This window comes from Rousettus aegyptiacus, unplaced genomic scaffold (genome assembly GCF_014176215.1).
Source record: "Rousettus aegyptiacus isolate mRouAeg1 unplaced genomic scaffold, mRouAeg1.p scaffold_m13_p_8, whole genome shotgun sequence".
NCBI classification, from domain to species: domain Eukaryota; kingdom Metazoa; phylum Chordata; class Mammalia; order Chiroptera; family Pteropodidae; genus Rousettus; species Rousettus aegyptiacus.
Window position 1 is genome coordinate 9997322 of NW_023416311.1, and position 21432 is coordinate 10018753.

At 48.1% G+C, this 21432-nt stretch overlaps 1 protein-coding gene and 1 pseudogene across 1 annotated transcript in view; both read left to right on the plus strand.

The window, feature by feature from the left end:
* The first annotated feature begins 2801 nt into the window (after window positions 1-2801).
* USP7 (ubiquitin specific peptidase 7) overlaps window positions 2802-21432 on the plus strand; it is a 59055-nt gene continuing 40424 nt past the window's right edge. The window contains exon 1 of the mRNA XM_016154097.2: window positions 2802-3056. Within this exon, the coding sequence (XP_016009583.2) occupies window positions 2966-3056 (91 nt within the window). The 5' untranslated portion in view covers window positions 2802-2965. The remainder of the gene's footprint in view (window positions 3057-21432) is intronic.
* On the plus strand, window positions 10791-10909 carry LOC118607229 (annotated as a pseudogene).

A 21432-nucleotide genomic window follows, 5' to 3' on the forward strand; every position in this document is an offset into this window, starting at 1 on the left:
CCATATCTGCTCTATCCCCATGGCCTCAGGTGGCCTCCAGGCTCTCGTACCATCTCCACACATCTCTGCCTCCAGTCCAGACACCTGTTGAACTAATTCCTTGATGCCTTCATATGGATGTCTAATGGGCATCTCAAATGTAACACAGCCGAGAAAAACAACCTCCACTCCCCGAAACAAAGCCAAAAAACCTCACTCTTAATTTTCCTTCTAAACCTGTGCTCCCCCAGGATTCTTCCCCATGTTAGTAATAAATGGTGCCATCTTTCGCCCAGTTGCTCAAGCCCAAAATCTGAGAGTGATGCTTGATTCTTCTTTCCCTCTCACCCAACTTCAGTCTTCTAGCAAGTCTGGCCAAATCGACCTGCCAACATACCTAAACCTGTCCTCTTTTCTCTATCTTCACCACCATAGTCCAACCCATCTGCACCTCTTGTCTAGACTGCGAATAGCCTCCACACCCATCTACTTCACTTATTCTTTCCTCTGTAAGAGAATCCCCTTCCTTTTTAATTTTATTGAAATATGATTCACGTACCATACTATCTACCCATTCAATAGTTTTTAACATAGAGTTGTTCAACCATCACCAGAATCAAATTTTAGGGTGTTTTCATCGCCACCAAAAGAAATCCTATACCTATCAACGATCACTCCCCAAATTCTTAACTCCCAGTCCTCAATCTACTTTCTGTCTCTATCGGTTCATTTTACCTGTCCTGGACATTTCATGTCATTGGAAGTGTACACTACATGGTCTTTTGCTTCTGGCTTCTTTCATCACAGTGTTTTCAAGGCTCATCCATATTGTAGCGTGCATCGGCGCCTCATTCTTTTTTATTGCCAAATAATATTTCCTTGTATGGGCATAACACATGTAATTATCCACGATGCAAGGTATCGTTTTTCTCCTCCTCATAGTTCCATGGTTAGTTTTGAACCCAGCGATGAAGATCAGGTGGGCTGGTAGAACTCCATAGGCATGCATATTTCTCCTTGTTATCTCTTCCTCTGCCAGAAGGGTCCCCCAAGTCTCCAGAGAGCTGGAGAGGATTCCTTCACAACTAAGGAGTATTTATTAGCATTTGTGAGAATTTGTGTGAATAACAACACATCTTCAGAATCTTGGGGGAGAGGGAAGGGGGGAGGGGGTGGTGATCAGGGACTGGGATTGAATTCCTTCCTTTTGTCTGCTCAATTCTTTGCTTCAGCAGGAAATTCGCTGGTGGGTAACCTTCAAGTGTGTGAAATACTTGGGGGGATCAAGTCACATTTGAATCTGAATCATACATTCACCCATAAATATTTATTTATTGAGTACTTGCTGTGTCCCAGGCATTTGGGATACCACATTGAACAGAACGTTCTTCTGGGGGTGGGGAGATGGACGGAAAATTAAGTGGAGAGGAATGCAGGGAAAGAAGTAAGGGAGCTAGCAAGGGGGACAGGTGGGGCAGGAGTGACAATCTGCCATTTTAGAGCAAAATTACATCCTTCCTTGAGACGGTCGCTTAGATGTGCAGGTGTGCAGACATGTTTATCCCTTTTCTGCATTCTCTTACTCACCACACTGCCTTGGTTACCATGGAAAAGTTGAGACCCTAATCACCAGACCCTCAAGGATCGGGAGACGGCACGAGACACACTCGCTTGAGGGAGGGAGGCACTGGGTGAATGAATGAACGCTCTTAGCCAGCCCGGGCCGATAATATCGAACGAAAAGCCATGTGGGCTGGTTTTACCGGACTCAACTTTTCTGGTTTGGACTACCGTGAGAAAACAAGTTCTCTCACGTTCGGCGCTGAGTGATAAACTACAGCTCGGTTAAGGGTTACTAAAAACGGTCGCTGCTGATAGGCGTAGAGCCCTCGCTCTGCGACGGGCCGTCTTCTCAGCAGTGCACGGGGCGACGTCGGCCGCTGGCCCAAGGTCACGGGGCCAGCGGCAGGTGTGGGGCCCGTACTCCTGACGGCCCCCGGGCCTTTGAGTACATCCCCGGCATGGGCGGATTGCGGGGCTTTCACCTAACTGGGGCGGGGGGGGGGGGCGCGGGCTGGGTGGCTCGCACCGGAGCGCCGCCCCCGGGCCCAGCCGGATCTCGAGGGTCGCGGGCCGGCACGGAAGGCGGGGACCCGGGGAGAGAGCGAGGAGGGCGCGGGGGGCGCGCGGGGCGCGGGCCGAGGAGGAGGCGGCGGCGGCGGCGGCGGCGGCGGGCGGGCCGCTCCCGGCTCCGCCTCCCCGGCTCCGCCTCCCGCTCCCGCTCCGCCCTCCGGACCCGGCGCCCGCCCGCCAGCTCCTGCGCCGCCCGCTCTCCTCGCTGGCTCGCTCGCTCCGGCCCCCCATGCGGATGTGACATTTCACGCCGCCGCGCCGCCATTTTGAGAGCGAGCCGAGCCGAGCCGCCGGGCGCCGCGTCCGCTGCCGGAGCCCCGACGACGACGCCGAGGAGGCGGAGGCCGCAGCGCGCCGAGCGCGGCCGGCCCGTCGCCCGCCCGCGCCGCCGCCGCCGCCGCTCCCGCCGCCGGCCCCAGGCCCCGCAGGCCCGCCGCGCCCGGCCAGGCCTCCCGCCCGCCGCGCCCGGCCCGAGGCGGGGCTGAGTCCGCGGCCCCCGGCCGGCCGCCCTCCGCCCCCGGCCGGCCCGCAGCCCCGCAGCCCCGGCCCCGGCGGCGGGAGGCGGGCCCCGCGGCGGCGGCGGCAGCGGCGGCGGCGGCGGCCGCAGCGAGCGACGAGGCCGCCCGGTTCGGCCCGCCGGCCGCCCGCCCGCCTCGGCGCCGAGATTGGGCGAATCGCGAGCAAGTACGTGCGCGTCTCCCTGCCGCCGCCGCCGCCGCCGCCGCCGCGGGAGGAGGGGGAGGAGGCAGCCCCGCCGCCGCCGCCGCCGCCGCCGCCCCGGCTCGCCGCCGCCCGCCCGCCGGGCCCGCAGCCCCGGCCCCCGGCCGCAGGCGAGGCCCAGGCCGCGGTCGACATGAACCACCAGCAGCAGCAGCAGCAGCAGCAGCAGCAGCAGAAAGCGGGCGAGCAGCAGCTGAGCGAGCCCGAGGACATGGAGATGGAAGGTGAGGCCCGCGGGCGGCGGCGGCGGCGGGGCCGGGGGCGCCTTCCATTGTGGCCGGGGGGAGCCGCGGCAGCCACGCGGGGGGCTCGCCATCTTTAAGCAGGCCCGGGCGGCCGGCCCGGCCCGGCGAGGCTGCACCGTCATGCCGGGCCCGCGGGCAGGGGCGGCCGGCGGGCCCCCGGCCCCGCTCATTGTCCGGAGCCCGGGCCCCGGGCGGCCTCCCCGGCACAAAGCGCCCGGAGTTGTAAATTAGGGCGCTCCGGCCGCGGAGAGACGCGGGCGGGGAGCCGGGCTCCCGGGACCGTCCCCCTCGTCGGGCGTCCCTGGGGCCTGCTAGTCTGGCCTGGTTCTGGCAGGTAAGCCCGGGGACTCGACCTCCGTGGACGCGGGGCTCGCCAGCACCTGCTCCTCCCGTGCGCTTCCCCAGGGGACCCACCGAGCCTAGCGGCGGTCCCCCCCCCCTCCCGCCAGCCAACCCCCCATCGTCTTATAACAGCACTCGCCAGCGTCGGGCTTCATTTTGAAACACCTGCCAGGAACGCAGATGTTTTCAGCCTTTGGACTGGCCCAGAGTTCTGAGCCAGGTGCTCGTGGTTTGCAAGTTACCTGCTTTTCGGGGAGTTTGGTCCCCGGCTGTGCGCGGTGCAGTCAGCATCCGGCCAGGTGTGTGTTTGAAAAGACGCGAAAGCCCCGCCACACATGGCTACCGACATCCGCATCAAACCTGACTCCGAAGGTAACTTAATTTTCTGCCCATGTGGCAGCAGTTTTCCATGTGGCAGGTACTTTACTTTGCGGAGTCCGGGCTTGGTGGGAAAGGTTCGATGTGAGGGCGGTGGGAGGGAAAGGGTCTTTGCCGTCCATAGCTCGAGCGGCCTCGGTCATTGGAAGCGTGTTTGATTTCTCTTGGCGCCAAATACTTGAAAGGGTAAAGTCAAAGTTGTCTTTCAGGGTAGTTTCCTTCCACCTGGAGGAGTCACAATGGCAGGAGTCAAAAGGGGGCACCTGGACGAACCTGGGGGGTTGAATGCTTTGCTATTGTTTTGCTTTTAGCAGGCGCTCTTGGGTTGCATAAATGTATGGAGGCACTGAGGAGGCTCAGGGAAAGTAGCGTTTGTGCTGTGGGGTGGCGACACGCATGGGGTGCTGTGCACTGGTTGGTGGGAACACTTACTGTAACTGGTATTCCCCCGGTGAATAACTTACTGCTGATAATTGGATGTTGACTGAAAAATCGGCTTGCCAGATTGCAAAAGGCCAAGTGGCAGAGATGCTTGCGGAAAGCACTTCCCAGTGGTACTTATGTTGGCTGTAATGGGGGACAGGAGACCAGAGTCCACGCCAAGCACCAGGCCATCTACTTCACTTGGCCCCAGCAAGGCAGTCACTTCGCAGAGTTTCTGGCAAGTGTTATTAAACCAACTAACTGAAGGAATACGTTACTGAAATAATTTTGTATTTGTATATTTCTTTGATGCCACATAACAAAAAGTGTTGCTTTTCAGTTTCCTTTTTGAATATCACCCAGTCAGGACAAAATCCAGTAGTGCTAAGTACATTGACTTCCCGTGTACATTGTCTTAGCCATTTAAGTGTTTTTGAACACTAGTGAAAACTAATGAACAGGGATATCACTGAAGAGTGTATTTCTGGTACAGAACCGTGTCTTTGGGGAAGCGTTCATGTCCAAAGGTTTCAAGGACTTTGCCAAGAGAATAGAGTGTTGGAAGAATTTGCAGAAGTCCATGCTTTCAAGACTACATTCTTTTTTCATGGAATTTTATTTTCATATCAGGGTTTGCATTGGAAAGGTCACCCCAAAAATCTTCATTTGCAAATTTACTAGAATCTTAAATTGCATGGCAAAGTTGCAGTTAGTTATTAATGCTGATCCCTTAAATGTAAGAGACTTGCTTCTTTTGAGTGGGCCTCTGTCCCAGATCCACAAGGTGTCTCTCGGGCTTATGGTTGTTGACACCCTGTGAGCACCCAGGTGTGTGGTTTAAAAAGCCGCCTATGTCTTAGGCAGTTGATTTCAGCCTTTCTAAGCCTTCTCCCTCCAAAAACGTGGTGCTGGCTTTTTGGTTTAGGATCAGGAAGAGTGAAAGGGTCATACTAAAAAAAGCCAGCAGGATGAGGTTCAGTGCATATTTTTCTGGTTGGCGCCCTTTGCCAGACTGGGCTAGTGGCGTGCACCTGTTTGGTGTCTCTGCCTTGATTCCAGTAGAATCAGCTGGGAACTGAGGGTCCTGATCAGCTTGAGGAAGGGAAGGCTTTGTCAGTGAGCATTTTGCCCGCCCCTCCTGGGCATGGTGGTTCCGAAGGACTTGGGAGACTGGTTTGGTTGGTTGGTTTTTTTCCCATCAGTAGGTCGGTGTTAGTTTGCTCTCCTTTATTGGGGTCGCATTTGCTCTTGACTAAATTCTGCACAGTACTCGCATATCTATCTGCTGGCGAATACCTTGCTCAGGATTAGGTACGTTCAAAATGTCTTGTTCTGAGCAGTTAGGGAAGTTATGAAGGGTGAAAGGCAGAAAGGGGAAAGATGGGGGGAACATTGGCATTTCATTGGGGTTAGGACTACATGCTTCCTATAAGGCTTGAAGCAGCCAATTGCACAATTCAAGTTGGGGGACAAACAGAACTGCGGAGGGGGTGGTGCTGTTAGGTCTGGCCAGGAATGAATGTGCTTGACAGTTTATTCACTAACTCAGGCAGTGCAGGTGGAGAGGCTGGAAGAATGACTTGCACAGGCCTCTCTGCCCTTTGAGTACTTGGAGAGGTGATAATCTGGTCTGTGTAATGCCCTGTCAACAGGAAGTTTTCCCAAGGCCTTGCTTCTGCTGCATAGACTGGTGAGCACAAATGTAAATATCCTCATGTTTGCTCCCTAGTGTGGTTCCTCTGCCCTCGTGAGCAGTCTGTTTAAGAGTGTAATCCCTGAGACTAATGGGGACAGACAGTTCTGTTTGACTTTTGTACAGTACTTAGACCACACTGCTATCAGGACAGCAAGCTGGGAGCAAATCAATGAATCCATCATCTGCAGTTTCTGAAAAGAATTGACCACTGCCTTCCATGTTTTTATTTGGGAAGTAGCAGTGGTTGATTTCTTTTTCTTGTAAACTCGAAGTTTCAAGTTCCTTTTTTGCTAAAGCAGGTTTGAGAGTGGAAAGTGAGTTCTCTTGCATACGTGCAACCCCGGTAAACCAAACTTGTGCATTTTATTATACCTGAAGTGTTTCCTTTTCAAGTAGCACTGTAACAAGACAAATAAATAACAAGAGAGTATTGGTTTTCCTCTCATATCAGTTTGGGTTGGTAAAAGAACTCTTTGCGAAGCTACAGAGTGAACATCAACTCAGAGAACCGAGAAGAAAAGAAATATTGAAGAAATTAGGCCAAACTTAGACGCATATCTAATCTGATGTGAACCTGTCAGGTTTTGATGGGATTGAAAGTTACTCCCACAGGCATCAGCCCTCATTCTTTCAGGCTGCTGATTTTGATTATCTGTAAACAGATAAAAGATTGATAATGGTAAATATGGGAAGAAAGCGTATACTTTTCCTCTTCGATTTTTATTATCATTATCTTTTTGGAATCAGTTTTGTGGAGAGGGAGAAAAGACCACTGAGTGAAAACTCACGGTGTGGGCAATGCAGGGACTGAGAGGCAGGCCTGAGCGTGAATGTGCATTTTGCCATTTCATTGTTCTGTGACTTCACGCACATTGCTCAGGCTCCTGGTACCTCAGTTTCGCATCCTCAAAAAGGAGGTCAGTCCTGTCTTGTAAGGTGTAAGGGCGAAGGCACAAAGCACATGTGAGATGCCAGGCACAGAGTCGGGAGCACGGGAGATGTGGCGTCAGCGGTGTTGCTGTGGTGGTAAAACCTTTGCACCTGGGGAAGGGATATGCTGTACCACGGTTAGCTTGGCCAACGCAGGTGGGCCAAGTTGATTTTCGGTGGTATGCAAAAATGTAGGGGTGAAAATTTAGGGTACTTACATCCTCGTGTGGTTTAGGAGGAAAACATAACAGGCCTCAGTCTGAGCAACATTATATATGAAATCCTGGGCTGGATGTGCCTAGATAGGTATTTAAGGCTAGTGGCACATATTTTAAGAAAAATTAAATGTATAACAGAGGGCACGTGGATTTGGTGTGTTGTGACCCTGGTGCTGAAGTTTGGTCAGCTCCATGGTCTCTGACAGGAATATTTTTGTTCTTGCACTAGTGGTAGAGCACCTCACAGTGAATTTGAGGTTGAGAATCAGGTCGGAGCAGGGAAGCTAGGTCCTCGGGAGTAGGCCTCGGATTCTCCGGATCCCCACATCCTGTTCCGAGCCCCCACCCTGAGCGAGGCCCCCGTTGCCTCACGCCGGGACTTTGCAATAGCCTCTTACTGGTCGCTGTTTTGCTTCTCCCCTTCCTGAGTCCTGCACAGTGATGGACTCACACTGCCCACAGATCTGCTTGGCCTTGTCACCACCCTGCTTAAAATAATTCAGGTGTGCTGCCTGCCCTGCAGAGAGAAGGTCACACGGCCCAGTCCAGGCCATCCGGGGGTCCTCAGGATGGCCTCAGCTTCCTCTGTGCTCCAGGCTCCCAGCACACACGCGCTGGTGCTGTGTGGGGCGCAGCTTCAGCTTTGGGGCCCCGCAGTTGTGTTGGTGGCGGTGGTTTCTCCTTCTGGAATGCAGACAGGACAGATACCCCAGGAAAGGGTTCAAAACCCATTCAGATGCCACCTCTTCTGGGCTGCTCAGCCACTTGCCTTGTGTAAGAGCCATGTCAGTCTTTTCGCCCTGCTTGTGGAGTGGCCGCTGTGTACCTGTCTTCCTCACTGTTGGATTGTTTGGGCTGAAGAAGACCATCTTATGTACCTTTCTGGTTAGATGTACTTTGGGAGATACTCCTTCAGGAAACAGCAATTCTAAGGCTAAACGGTAGTACAGGAGGTGGCTGGCTGACTGGCAAGGTGGCGGGACAGTGCCAAAGCCATAAACCTATAGTCTTTGATGGCTGCTAATTCAGTTTTATTGCTTTTAACGTAAGTTCCTTCAAATGACATTTTTGATCTTTTTGAAAGGAAAATCTTGTTTTCCAGGCAAGGACATTGATAGACCTTCATCAATTACTGGAGGCTTCTTTTAAGTATTTACATAATTGTTTTTGTTACTGTTTCTGGTTTTTGGATGAGCAGTATGTAGCCTGGGTACTTCTTAATTTCCAAAGCAAAGAAATTTTACTTCGGAGACCAAGAGTTGTAACAAGGTATTTCTTGATGTGTACTGTGACAGAGTTCAATGTTAAATGTCACCTGATTCATAAACGACTTGCTCTGAACTAATTTGGACTTAAGGAAAGTTGGAGGAAGCAGGATTTTAAGTGTCATGCGTAGGCAAGAAAGTTAGTTATGCCATTTTTCTAGTGCGTTAACACATGCCTTGGCTAATGAGAAGTCAGACGTGTTGAAATTCTCTTGAAGAGAAGCAGGCTTACTTCTGAGGGCTGGTGATTTAAGCTTGGAAGTTGGGAACGGAGGTAATTAGAAAGTTTCTCAAGTAGGGAAATACATCAGCCTAGCAAGAGCTGAATGCTTCCAGAACTTGATGACACCATGAAGTGTGAGACTAGCAAGAAACAGGGGCCTCTGGGAGAATGCAGCCTGAAAAGTAGTGTCATCGTCTACGCCGTTGGGTAGACCAGAGCTGGGATGGGAAGACCACGTGAGGGTTACGCCACGATGGCTCGCTGCCTGGTGCCAGCTGGACCCGCACCATGCTGTGTGTCCGCTGTGTCACAGTCAGTCCAGTTCTTAGTCCACCACTGAGGTGTGCGGACCACTGTCGTTAGGTCACAGCAATTAGTATCCACAGCGGTGCCTAGGTGTCCTTTTGGGGAGCCCAAATTACCTGATCTATAGGGGCTTTATCTTACTAAATGTTTGAAATGCGAGTGCTGTGTGGAGTCTCAAGGTGGCGGTCCTTCCTTCTTTTTGGGCCATTGAGACTCTAAAAGCTATAGAGAAGGCAGTTCCCTTGTGTGACCACAATGGTTCTACCTGATTTACCTGCCTGGCATAGAATATTCCGAAACCTGGGCCCTCCCTCGGTTTTGATTCCATGCCAGTGGCTAAATTGGTTCTCTTGACTTCCTAATACTGGAGGGCAGTGTCCCGTGTTGCGTACCAGCCTCTAGAGTATCAACCAGGGGGCGGCCTGACTCTTGCAGTAAGTCGTTCCACTGGCCTCTGGTTTTGAAAACAGTTGGGTGCGTTTGTAGGGTGACCTGTATTGCCCTTCGGCCCCTTATAAAAAGGCTCGCGGACCATTTACCTAGAGTTGCAAGTACATTCCATTAATGTGACTTTGGGGAATACGTTATATTTCAAGGTTCTCGATTGACCCCTTGCAATTGCTATTTTAAAACAAGCACATGTAACACTCCTTAACATCTTCACGTGGTTACATAGTCCAGCTCCTCCTTTTAAATGGTATGGTGGGTAATTTTTGAAGTGTGCTCACTCCTCTTACACTTGGTAGTTTATGTCAGCTTGGAGGAGAAATTAATCAAATAAGCTGTGTTTGAGGTGACTAAAAACATTCTGCTGTTTTATAACCATCATGGACACTAATCAATTCTCCCAGAGTCTTCTTAGCCTTTTTCTCTCCTGTCTTGAGCTTGGGACTAAACAGGTGAACAGGTAGGGGCTGGAAATGCCTGATATGCAGAAGAACACCCTCGGAAATAGCCCGCGGAGTGAGCATTGCTGTGTCCTCTTTGTGAGCCCCAGCCTTTGGGCTGTCCCTCCCCATCCACCCTAGGAGCAGTGGTGGCCGAGGGCCGCTGCTCCTGGTTGGTGTGGTGTCCTGTGTGCTCTAGCAAGAACGAGTCCCCCTTTCTCTGAGGCACTCCAGGTCTGCTGCTGGTACTGATGATAAGCTGGGATGATTTTCCTACTTCAGACCCATCTTTCTCCAGAAACCACTCCTCGTCATATGCGGGCAGGTGGAGGGGAGGAAGGGACGGATGAGGGAGGTGTAAGAAAACCCTAAGGGTTCAACATGGTAGGCACCAGCTTCACGACAGTGGTTTTTAGTTTAAAATAATTTTAAAATCCCATTCCTCGATGAACTAGCCGCATTTCAGGTGTTCAGTAGCCACACGTGCTGGTGGCCACCACATTGGACAAATGCGAATACAGAACACATCCATCAACACGAAACGTGTTAGTGGCCAGCGCTGGCCTAAACAGCCCGGTTGGATCCTTGGCTAGAAGGAGTTCCTGGTAGCATTAATGTCACATCGAATGTTGGAAAGTGTTCCCTGGTGTCTTGGAAAAGCAGAATTAAAAATGAATAAGTTTTAGAAACTTAACGGATAAGTTGTTCTTGGGCAAACCCTGTAGAGCCTGGCTTCTGCAGGTACTTGCTCAAGACCAGGTTTTTTTTGTCTTTAATTTCCAGTCTATTGTGGGCAATTTCTAAACTGTATTTTGTAGAACTACAGTGCGAGCAAATGAAGAAATGAAATAAAATGGACATAAAAAATACAAGTCCCAGCTTATTAAATTCAACAAAGTTCCATTTCAACAGTTATTCTTAGAACAAACATGCACAGGAAGAAAGGGAAGAATTGCAGAAACCGTACATGTTTCTTGAAAGTATGTGTATAGGCCATTAATATAAAGAAACACGATTGCAGTTCCTATATTAGAAGCCAGCATGCGTCTACGGCCATGCCACCCTGGACAAGCCCGATCCCGTCTGATCTTGGACGCTAAGCATGGTCAGGCCTGGTTAGTACTTGGATGGGAGACCATGCAGGAAGACCAGGTGCTGTAGGCATGAAAAATAAAAATTAAAATGTAAGTTGACAAGGTCCTCGCAATCCGTGAGGTGTCAACCAAGGGTCGCCTCGTCTAAAAAAAAAAAAAAAAAAAAACCAGCTTGCACATTTTGAAGGATGCAGCTTACTTTACCAGAATCGTTTCTGAAGTAACAATCTTGCTTCCTGCTTGGATGGGGGCATCCCTGCTCCTCAGGATGATGTTTCCTTAAACCACTTCTCTGTTTTACTGATACCCACGAGAACCATGTGAATCCAGTGCTACAGAGGTAGCGATGAGAATGGGAGAGATCTTTAAAGTGATTTTCCAAAATGTCTCTGTAGACAGCTTTAACTATAGCTCACAAACTAACAGCTAAGTTATCTTTCATTGAAAGAAATGGATTCTGGATTACATCTACTCTCGGGGTACAGTGAACAAACTAACCCTAAAGTCTCCCAAGCTGTAATGCGGTCCTCTGTGACGTGTGCCCTGCAAGTTTGGCAGCACTCCAACTGACCCCAGCCTGCTGGTCCATGCTTGGATGTTGCAGGAAAGTCAAATTGCTAAAAAGTTTCCATACATGTTCTGCATTTGGGCAGGTCCACAGAGGCCCCTGTGCAGATGCTGCCGGGGGCGGGGGGGGGGGCATCTCGGTAGCCCCAGCCCCTTTGCTTTCTTGGTTTTCACAGGCACCAGGGGTCACGGCTTCTGACTGTTGCATCCTCAGGGCAGCGGAGCCATTTTTCCTGTGGCGCTTCCAAAGCCTAGTTGCAGGGCTTTTGTTCATCATGCAGGCATTACAAAACTTCTCCCAACTGTGGCAGGGACAGTGTCGCCCCCCCTTCCCCCCAGACTTGACAGCCTCATAGTGTGAAGGCGCCTAGTAAACGTGCAAGGGAGGGGCTCAGTGTGGGGCTCTGATGGAATAGTGGACTGGCCTGTGGTGCGGAATGGGTGGGTCAGATGAGGCTTCACAGATTAGGTGACCCAACCGAGTTGGAAAAGAGTTGGGGGGCTGGAGTGGTCAGTGGCTGGAGGAGTAGGATAGCGAGATGGAAGGGGGACCTGTAAGTCTCTGACGGGTGGGTGGTTTAGGATCTGTTGTCAGCAGAGTGATGGCCCCCATAGGTGTCCACGTCCTAATCCTCAGAAGCTGTGACTACATCACTTTGCACGGCAAGGGGACTGTGTAGATGTGATTAAAGATCCCTAGATGGGGAGATTATCTGGCATTATTCATCCAGGTGGGCCCACTGGCTGCAAGAGAGTCCTTCCATGTGAAAGAACGGGGTTCAGAGTGTCATGGTGTGTGCGAAGGCAAGGCCATGGCTGACTTCAGAGATGGAAGAAATGCAGATGGCTCTAGAACAGGGGGTGCCCACCCCCCGGGCTGTGGACAGGTCCGTGGCCTGACCAGAAGCGGGCTGGCTGCACAGCAGGAGGTGAGCAGTGGGGCCAGCCAGCACTGAGGACTCCTCTCTCCGCCAGGCCATGTGATATGCGGGCTGTACTTGTACTAACTCCTTCGCTCCGTACTACAACACTGAAATAGATACAGCGTCATCTCCGTTTTATAGCAGAGCAAAACAAGGCTCTGCGCAAGTTACATTTCTAAGGGTCAGTGGTGGGATTTGAACCCACGCAGTCTGGCTTCACAGCCATTTGCGGTTCATCACAGCCAGTAGACACCACTGGTCACAAAAATAGCGGTCACTGCTTTTTTGACTTAGGCACCCCTGCTGCCTCCTCCCGTGTTTCTTCCCTCACCACCCCACAGTGGTAAGCTGCAGTTGGGCTTCCTGGTCTGAACGTTTTTGTGTGGTTCACCACATGCTTTGAATAGAGAAAGCAGCTCACTGTCAGAATTGGCTGGGGCCACCCCTACAGTTCAGCAAGTGGAATACGATGACAGGGGACATAGAACAAAATAGTCGTTTTTAAAGGTTGATGTCTCCCTCCTTCCAGAGTCGAGGTAAATGAACCGGCCATAAAGCAGACCAGTCAGGGCTCGGTATACGGAGGCCTGAGTCTTGTCAGCTGGCGCTCAGGGCACAGGCGTGTTGCGTTCCAGAGTGTCCAGTTCTGTGGACCCACAGAGGTTGCTGGTGAAGTTCCTTAACCCAGGTATAGAACTCGGCCACCCAGGTCCTGTCCCCATGGTTCTGCGTTGCAGACGAGCAAGCCCATGCGAAAGGCACAAACCTGGCTGCTCCCCTGCTTCTGGGCCGTGTTGCATTTTGAAGCCCTGACCAGCTGGTTTTCTCCCCCATGTTTAAATCAGCTGGCCCCAACTTTTTTGGCACCAGGGACGGGAGTTCCTATGAGAGTCTAATGCCTAATGAGCTGAGGTGGAGCTGAGGCGGTGGGTGAGGCTAGAAGCTTTGCTCTCTGGCCCTGCCACTCACCTCCGGCTGTACAGCCCTGTGCCCAACAGGCCACAGTCTGGTGCCACTTGGGGCTGGGGATCCCTGGTTCAAATCACTTTGTTTCTTTTGTAAGATAGAAGCTTTCCTGGGGTGAAAGGAACACTGGGTCGGTCAGAGGTGCCAGAGTGTGGGGGTTCCTTAATGGGGCAGGAGTTGAAAGGAATGAGGTGACCCCAGAGCCAGTCTCCTTTGCTTCCCTAACTCCTAGCTAGCCGCTCTTGTTTCTATGGCATATTTTGAATATTTTTATTTGCGGCCTCTTTTCCTGACAAGGAATTTAAAAATAGGATATCTGCCTTCATAGGCGACTTTGGGAAGCATGTTTAGTTGGTAAAGCGATTGCAGCAGTTAGAAACTAGCAGAACAGCTTTCAGTATACAGAAATCTTGGCTTGGTTTGACGTCGGTCTTTCTCTGTTAAGTCACAGGTCGACTTAAATGAGAAAGCTTAAATAAATGTGACTTTCTGGTCTTAGTTTTTCCGAATGTCCCCTCTGCTCTTACAATGCAACACAAGACCCATCTCCGTGTGTGGTGTGAGCAGAGGGGGCTTCTTACATTTCTGTGATTTCTTCAAAAAGCATATCTTTTTTTGGACATCAGATCATAGGGATGCTTTCAGTCATTTTGCAGACAGATTTAAAATAATTGGCCATCGGTTTTGTGTGAGTTTCTGCAGAGTAAAAATATGAAGGGGGGGGGACATAAATTCTGGCCTCAAGGAACTCAGAGAGTGAAGACGGCCACAGAACAAATGATAACACCAAATGATAACTGCCAGTGAGTGCCTGGAGCCGTGCGTGGGCAAAATCTAGACCTCTGCACGAATCGATTTTGGGGGCTGTGTGGAGAGGGTGCAAATAAGTGAGGTGACGTGGGCCTCCTAGTGGGGAAGGAGGTTGCAGGTGGTCCTTGAGGTACCAGTTCAGCTGCAAGAGGCATGGATGGCAGCCAGTCGCACAGCTTCTGTATCCTACACAGCAGTGCGTGACAGGGAGTTGTCGCCTCCTTCGGGCTCCTGTTTCATGAGGATTGTGACGTGAAGTGTGGTCCTTGCTGATCTGTTAAAAGTCTTCAGGATTATTCCGAAGTTGGTTATTAATTACCTCAGGGGTTGGGAATATGGGGAGAAGGGAGAGTTACTGCTGCAAATCTAAACGCTTTCGTTACAGCCTGTATTTAAAATCTGATTTCTCTTTTGATGAAGTTAAGGCCTATGATTTCATTTTTTTTTTTTAAAGCTCTTTATTTTTCTTAAAGTACTGTTATCATTTTGGGTCTGTTATGTCTAAAGGCACTTGGTCGTATGAGTTTGCTATAGAGAGCAGAAAGTGTTTATTTTGCCCCACTCTGCAGGCGATGAAACCCAGGCCTGGAGGGAAGAAGCGATTTCTAGACCTGCACTGTCCAGTATTGTGGCCACTAGCCACTCTTGACTGATTAGTTTTATATTAATTAAAACTAAGTAAAGTTAAATAGTTCCTCAGTCTCTCTAGCCATATTTCAGGGGCTCAGTCACCACATGTGATTAGTGGCTTGCATGTTGGACAGTGTAGCAGCTATAGGACCATGTATTCGTGGTCAGACAAAGTCCCATGGCCTGTGCTGCTCTAGTCGCAGCCTGTGAACTGGGTTTTAGCTTTATCTTTTTGGCGGGCTTTTTGCCTTGAACAGGATTGCTTAGAACAGTGGAAAACCAAGAATTTTCTTCTGTAATAACTTTGGAAGAAGGCTCAGCACAGTGCATACTTGCCTGTAATCTGGCAATCACTGCTTCAGGCACCGGGGGAGGGGGTTACAAAGATGAACAAATGAAAAGATGTCTTTGCTTAAGGAAACTCAGCAGGATACAGATGGGTCATGAGCATACATAATTAATGCAGGATAGAAAACCGGTGACTGCCACAAGGGATGAAGAGATCGGGCTCTGGAAGTTGAGATGAGAGAGGTCACGTCATGCTGTGGGGAAGTGGTGTGGCTGTGTCAGGGGTGATTAGGATTTGAATTTAGAGGAATTCGAGGTGAGAGTGCCAGAGGCAAGGCTGCTGGGTAGATGAAAATTGAGGCACCTTCTTTGTGTTTCTTGGGCATATCCGCATAGCCATTGTGTTGTAATCAACACATTGTGTTGTATTTCTTTGCAGTTCCTGTCCCCTACCTTAGATCAGGGTCGGAAGAGCCTAGACTCCAGCCAAGGTCATTTGCCACGCCTTGAACAGTATAGTCTCCTCATGAGAAGTACCAAATAATTAAATGCATTGCATTTTATAGTTTAGTTTCAATCAGATTGGAACGTGCCACAGTGTTAAATGCCAGTCAACCTTAATTTTACCTGCTTTGGTAATAGTTTAAAGGGTTATTTTTTTATCTGTTCTTCTATAAGTCTATTCGATAATGAGTTATTAATCATGATTTTTAAAATAGCAATCTTTATTGAGATATAAATCACATATCACAACTGATCCACTTAAAAGTGTATAATTCATTGGCTTTTAGCATGTTCACAGTTCTGTAACCTTCAACACAATCAGATTTCAAACATTTTCATTACCTCCCAGAGAAACTGTTCCCTGGGACACTTCCTGCCCCGCCCCCTTCTCCCCAGCAACCACCAATCCACTTCCTCCTCAGTTTGCCTCTCCTGGACATTTCATATAAGAGGGACCATGCATACGTGGGCTTCCGCGTATGGGTCTTTCACTGGCATGATGCTCTCAGGGTTCGTCCGTGTTGCAGCGGGGATCAGTGCTTCATTTCTTTTTAGTGCAGAACAGTATTCCGTCTGTGGAACCTCGGTTTATATTGGATCAAAAAGATGTGCTGGTTCTTACGATTCTATCTCTGTAATAGGTTTTATTCACCTTCAAAAAGAGACTTGGAACTTTTTCGTGGTTATAAATGTGCTTCACCACTAAATCGAATCAACTGGGTGGCTCAGGATGAGGGTATTCATGTCAGTTGAGGGACCATTCAGAGCATCGGTAGCAGTAGAGATGATTAAAGGAATTTACTAGATTTTACCGTGCACAGCTGTGGACGCTGCTGACATGACAGCCCGTGGAATCGGGGCCTGGTGCAGAAGTTTATCAGGCGTGCGGTGTGCAGGGAGAGACCCACATCCACTTCAGCGGCTCTCTGGATTGCTGGCAGAGTGTCTTCTAAGTGGGAACTCTGCAGAGAGGGGCGTGTAATTCCAGCCTAGCTAAGGCGACACCCCACAAATCCACCAGTCTGGTCTTTGGACTATCAAACTTTTCCTTGTTAGGATCCTGCTAACAGTTTTGAGATAAATGGGAACTCCAAAGGGCTTTTGGGTAGGTGGGTTATCTCATCATGAGTTGTCATGTTAAAAATGAAAACTAAAACCAACCCTATTCATTTAAAAAGTATAACTTGGTAACATAAATAACATACTTTTTATTGAAAATAATTAACTTTCAAGACAAATTTAATGAGGGAATGGTATTTTTACATTGCATAAACATTTTTTGTCTCCTTCATAGATGGATTCTCATATCTGCTTCTGCTGTCAGGCGCAGTGTAATGTTCGGTGGGAATATAAAGGAAACCCAGCTTGCAGAGGCATGTAGTTGGAAGAGGGAGCAGCACTTTTAATAGCCTTTTCAGATACTGTGGCAGTTCTTTGATGCTACACCAAAGCTTGGTAGCTTCTTAAGGTTAATAGCAACATGCACTTTGAAATAGTGTGAATTAACTTTTCATGATCTATTATATTAAAGTTTATTGGTCTGTCTTGTCCTTTGAAAGGGTCTTTTGTAAATACTGTTGGTCAGTCTTTTGGAAAAGACTTCACTGAGTTATGCTGGTCTTCTAAATGTTGGCGTATTTCATTGTCACAGTCACATTTAAAAAAATGAATGTAAGTACCTAAAACATCATGTTTGCATGTGTAGCAGACTTGTGCTGTTAACCTAATTGGGGACAAGGCTGTAGTTCTGACTCCAGAAAGCTCACTGGGATAGAGAGCAGTGCGACTTATTCTGTAGGGCCAAATGGGTGAAGATGTTTGGATGGTAATTAGTGTGGCGGTCTAGTCATCCACAGCAGCGGGGCGGCCACTTCTGCATCATCTAATGCCATGGGGTTGGATGGTCCCTGCAGTGGGGAAGTTCCATGGATTGGGGAGTGGAGACCAGATTTTTTTTTTTTCCCCCGCTTGAAGGTGTATATAAGATATTCCTTTAAGATGAATAACAGGCATTTTATTGAGAATCCAAGGAGAGAACTGAAACGAAAAGTAATTTGTGATTATTTTACTTTCTAATTCTCCATAATAGGCAGTGGTCTACTCATTAATATTGTTTGTATCCTCTCTCATTTTCATTTTCCAATAGCTTGTATGAGACAGTTGGAACTCGTTGGGAAATCAGTCTGAGTTGGTGTGTTACTAAACCAGTATTTCAGTAGATTTCCGCCCCCCCTCAATTCTATTTAGACCTCCCATTTTCCTGGCTTTTTAAAAACATTTTCAGCTCCTCCCCCCAAAAGCGAGTTTTGATGCAAATATTTGTGTACTCATTTGTACTATATCACCTAATAAAGGTCTTGGGGCAAAAAGAATCAGACCCTACATCTTTTATAATTGTTTAGCTCTTTTCCAAAATAGTTAAAAAAGTCGAAACCATCGAGGGGGTATTTATCTGAAGCGTTAGTAAATCATTCCTTAGTCTCCTTTGCCCTACAGGTGTTTTTTAATCTTTTTTCTTAAATTACTGTACAGTAAATTTGACTTGGGGGATATGGTTCTCTGAGTTTTAACACATGTGATTTGTTGCTAAAGCAATCACAGAGCAGTTCCCTTGCCGCCGCCGCCTCCCCCCCCCCCCCCCCCGCCCCCAGCGGGGAAAAAACCTCACTCATGCTGTTCTTGTGTAGTCACATCTTCCACCTGATGCCAGCCTCTGGCAACCACTGATGTGCTCTGCATCCCTTACAGTTTTGTCCGTTTGCAAATGTGATGTAAAGGGACTCATTCAGCATGTAAACTTTTTAGACTGGCTTATTTCATTCGGAGCAGTGCCTTTGAGAGTCATCAAGTTAGGTGTATCAATAGTTTGTCCCATTTTATTGCTGAGGGTATTCCATTGTATGGACAGAGCACAGTTACTTATCTGTCTCTCACTGACTGACATCTAGGTTGTCTCCAGGAATACAACCACTAAATATTCGTGTACAGGTTTTTGTGTGACTCTGAGTTTTCATTTCTCTAGAGTAAGATGTACTTTATAAGAAACTGCTAAACTGTCTTTCTCTGTGCCTCTGCTGTGTTGAATTCCTACCGTCAAGTTGGAGGCTTCCAGGTGATCCGCATCCTTTCTAGCAGTGGATAGCGTCAGTATTTTTAATTTTAGTCATCCTTATAGGTCGGGTGATGGTATCTTTTTGTGGTTTTAATTTGCATATAGCTATTATATGCAAACATGTTTTCATGTGTTTATTTGCCATCCGTATATCCTCTGAAGTGTCTGTTTAAGTGTTCGGTTATTTTAACTATCAGGTTTCAAGAGCTCTTTATATATTTGGGATACAAGTCCTTCGTGAGATAGGTGATTCGCACATATTTTCTCCCAATCTATACCTGTCTGTCTGTTCATGTAACAAGTGTCTTCTGGAGCAAAACCTTGTTAATGTTAATGAAGTCCAGTCTGTTCAAAGTTTTCTTTTATGGATCTTACTTTCGATGTTATGGCTAAGAATTCTTTGCCCCACCCTATGTGTTTTCTTCTCAAAGTCATAGTTTTAAATTTTATATTTATATCTATAATTCATTATGAGTTAATTTTTGTATAAGGTATGAGTTTGAGGTTCTTTGTTTCGGCCTATGGCTGTCCAGTTGTTCCTTTACCACTTGTTGAAGATTATTCCTTTCCCATTGAATCAGTTATACCTTTCTCAAAAGTCAAATAGTAATATTTATGTGGGCCTATTTTTGGACTCTCCTGTTCCATCGGTCTGTCTCTTTATTTGCTGGTGCAACACTATCATTACTGAAGCATTATAGTGAGTCTTAAATTCAGGTGGTATAACTCCTCAAACTGTCTTTTCTTTTCAAAGTTGTTTTACTTTGTTTCCTCTACCTTTCCATATAAATTTTAGAATCAGCTTGTCTATGGGTATAAAAAGTCCTGCTGGGATTTGATTGGAATTGTGTTCAGACATAGAGGCTGTTTTGGGGAGAATTGACATCTTTACTGTTGAGTCTCCCAGTTCGTGAACATAGTATGTCTCCTGTGCCAGTAATTTTACTTCTTGAATGTCCAGTTTTCACAAGGACGTCGCTAGTGCACCGAAGGTATTCAAGCTCGCTCATTACTACTGGTTTGTGGGCTGAATGGTGTCCTCCTAATTCCTTAATTTTTAAAAATACAACCAGGTTTTCTTTGCTACTCCTGGGAAACTAGTCTTCCTTCCAGGAGCTTTAAACCATTTCTTTGGCCACTGGTTTTTCAAAAGGTCTTGAATCGCAGTGGGTCCCCTCAAAAGGAGGGTAAAACCTCAGTGTGTGTGTGTGTGTGGGGGGGGGTGTCTGCCTGCACCAACGTGACAGAAACACCAGAAGCAACTTAGTCTTCTGTCCTAGGTGGTTCTGTTTGTGGTTTATTCAAATAAAGGAATTAAGTTGAAATGGGTTGTGTTTGACTTTAATTAGCACAAGAGCTTGCTTAAAATCTTTCTATGGCTTTGGCCTTCCCCCCACCTCCCAACCGCCTTGTCTTTTTTAAAATAGTTCTTAAGGAAAATCCAGGCATTTAAGAGAGTTTGCTGCTTGTGCCAAGGTATAAATGGACCTTCCCGGCCACTAGTTGTTTAGGGGTAGTCCCGTTGTTCTGGGACGGGTCTAGGATTCCCCTCCCTCCTGGCTTGCAGTGGGCAGCTGGGCACTCTCTTTTCCCTTCTCTGGTACAGCTCCTAAGGACTGTTGAGGTGGTGTCATGCTCGGGCAGTGTTTTAGTTGTGCTTTTTGCGCCATGATTTGCTTTGCTTTGCTTGCGTGTGCGTGTTTACTTTTGTTATAAAGGTAATAATACATATTCACTGAAGCATTCGAACAATATGGATGCAAAGACAGACTATCCTTGAGAAGTAAACATTGTTTACTTAATGCATCGTGGATATCGTCTCAGGCCCATACCTGCAGCTTCATTCATTCTGTATGGACAGCCTAGTAATGTATTCAGTGGCGGACATGCTCCCTTGTCATAGTTTTACTTGATTTAAAACTACATGAATGTAGAGTAAATATGGTAGCTAGTGAGTTTACTATTATTTTAAGAGAAATACAGGAGAAAATGAAACATTTATACATGACTCGGTTGCTTAGTATGCACATTATTTACTGTGCGGAGCTCTCAGAAGCTTGTGATTTGTGGAACTGATTGTCCCCGCGTGAAATGGCTCATTTCTATTTAGTCCTTGTCCATCCCCTTTTTAAAAAACTTCATTGAGAAATAATTCACCTACCTTGCAATTCACTGTTTCAAGGGTACAATACAGTGGCATTTAGTTGATTCCCAGGGCTGTGCAACCATCACCTCCGTCAATTTTGGGAGATTCTTATCACACCAAAAAGAAACCCCTGCACCCCTCAGCCATCACCTCTCCAGTCTCCCCACTCTCCTCCCCCAAACTGCAGGCAACCACTGATCTGCATTCTGTCTCTGAAGATTGGCCTGTTCTGGACACAGTATAAATGGAGCCATATAACAGGTGGCCTTTGGCATTAATAGGCACTTTTGTTTTTAATTTTCTCTGTAAAAAATGGTACGTTAGTGTAAGAAATTTGCTTGTGTATATTTTTGGGCATGCTAGTTTTCTTTGGAACGGATTCCTAAAAATCACATTCGGAGTGAAAGGATATTTGACTTTTAGTTTTAACAAGTTCTGCCTTTGGGTTAGCGTACCAGTCTAAAACCGTGACATTCATTCTTGATGATGTCTACCTGGCCTTTGTGGTCATCTTCACAACTGTTTCATCAAAATTTTGCTTTGAGGCAGTACTACTTCACCAATGGTGGGGGCGCGGATAAAATATCGCTTTTGGGAAGAAGCATTTGGCCGTAAGATGTGTCCCAGCCAGCCCTTTGACACCACAT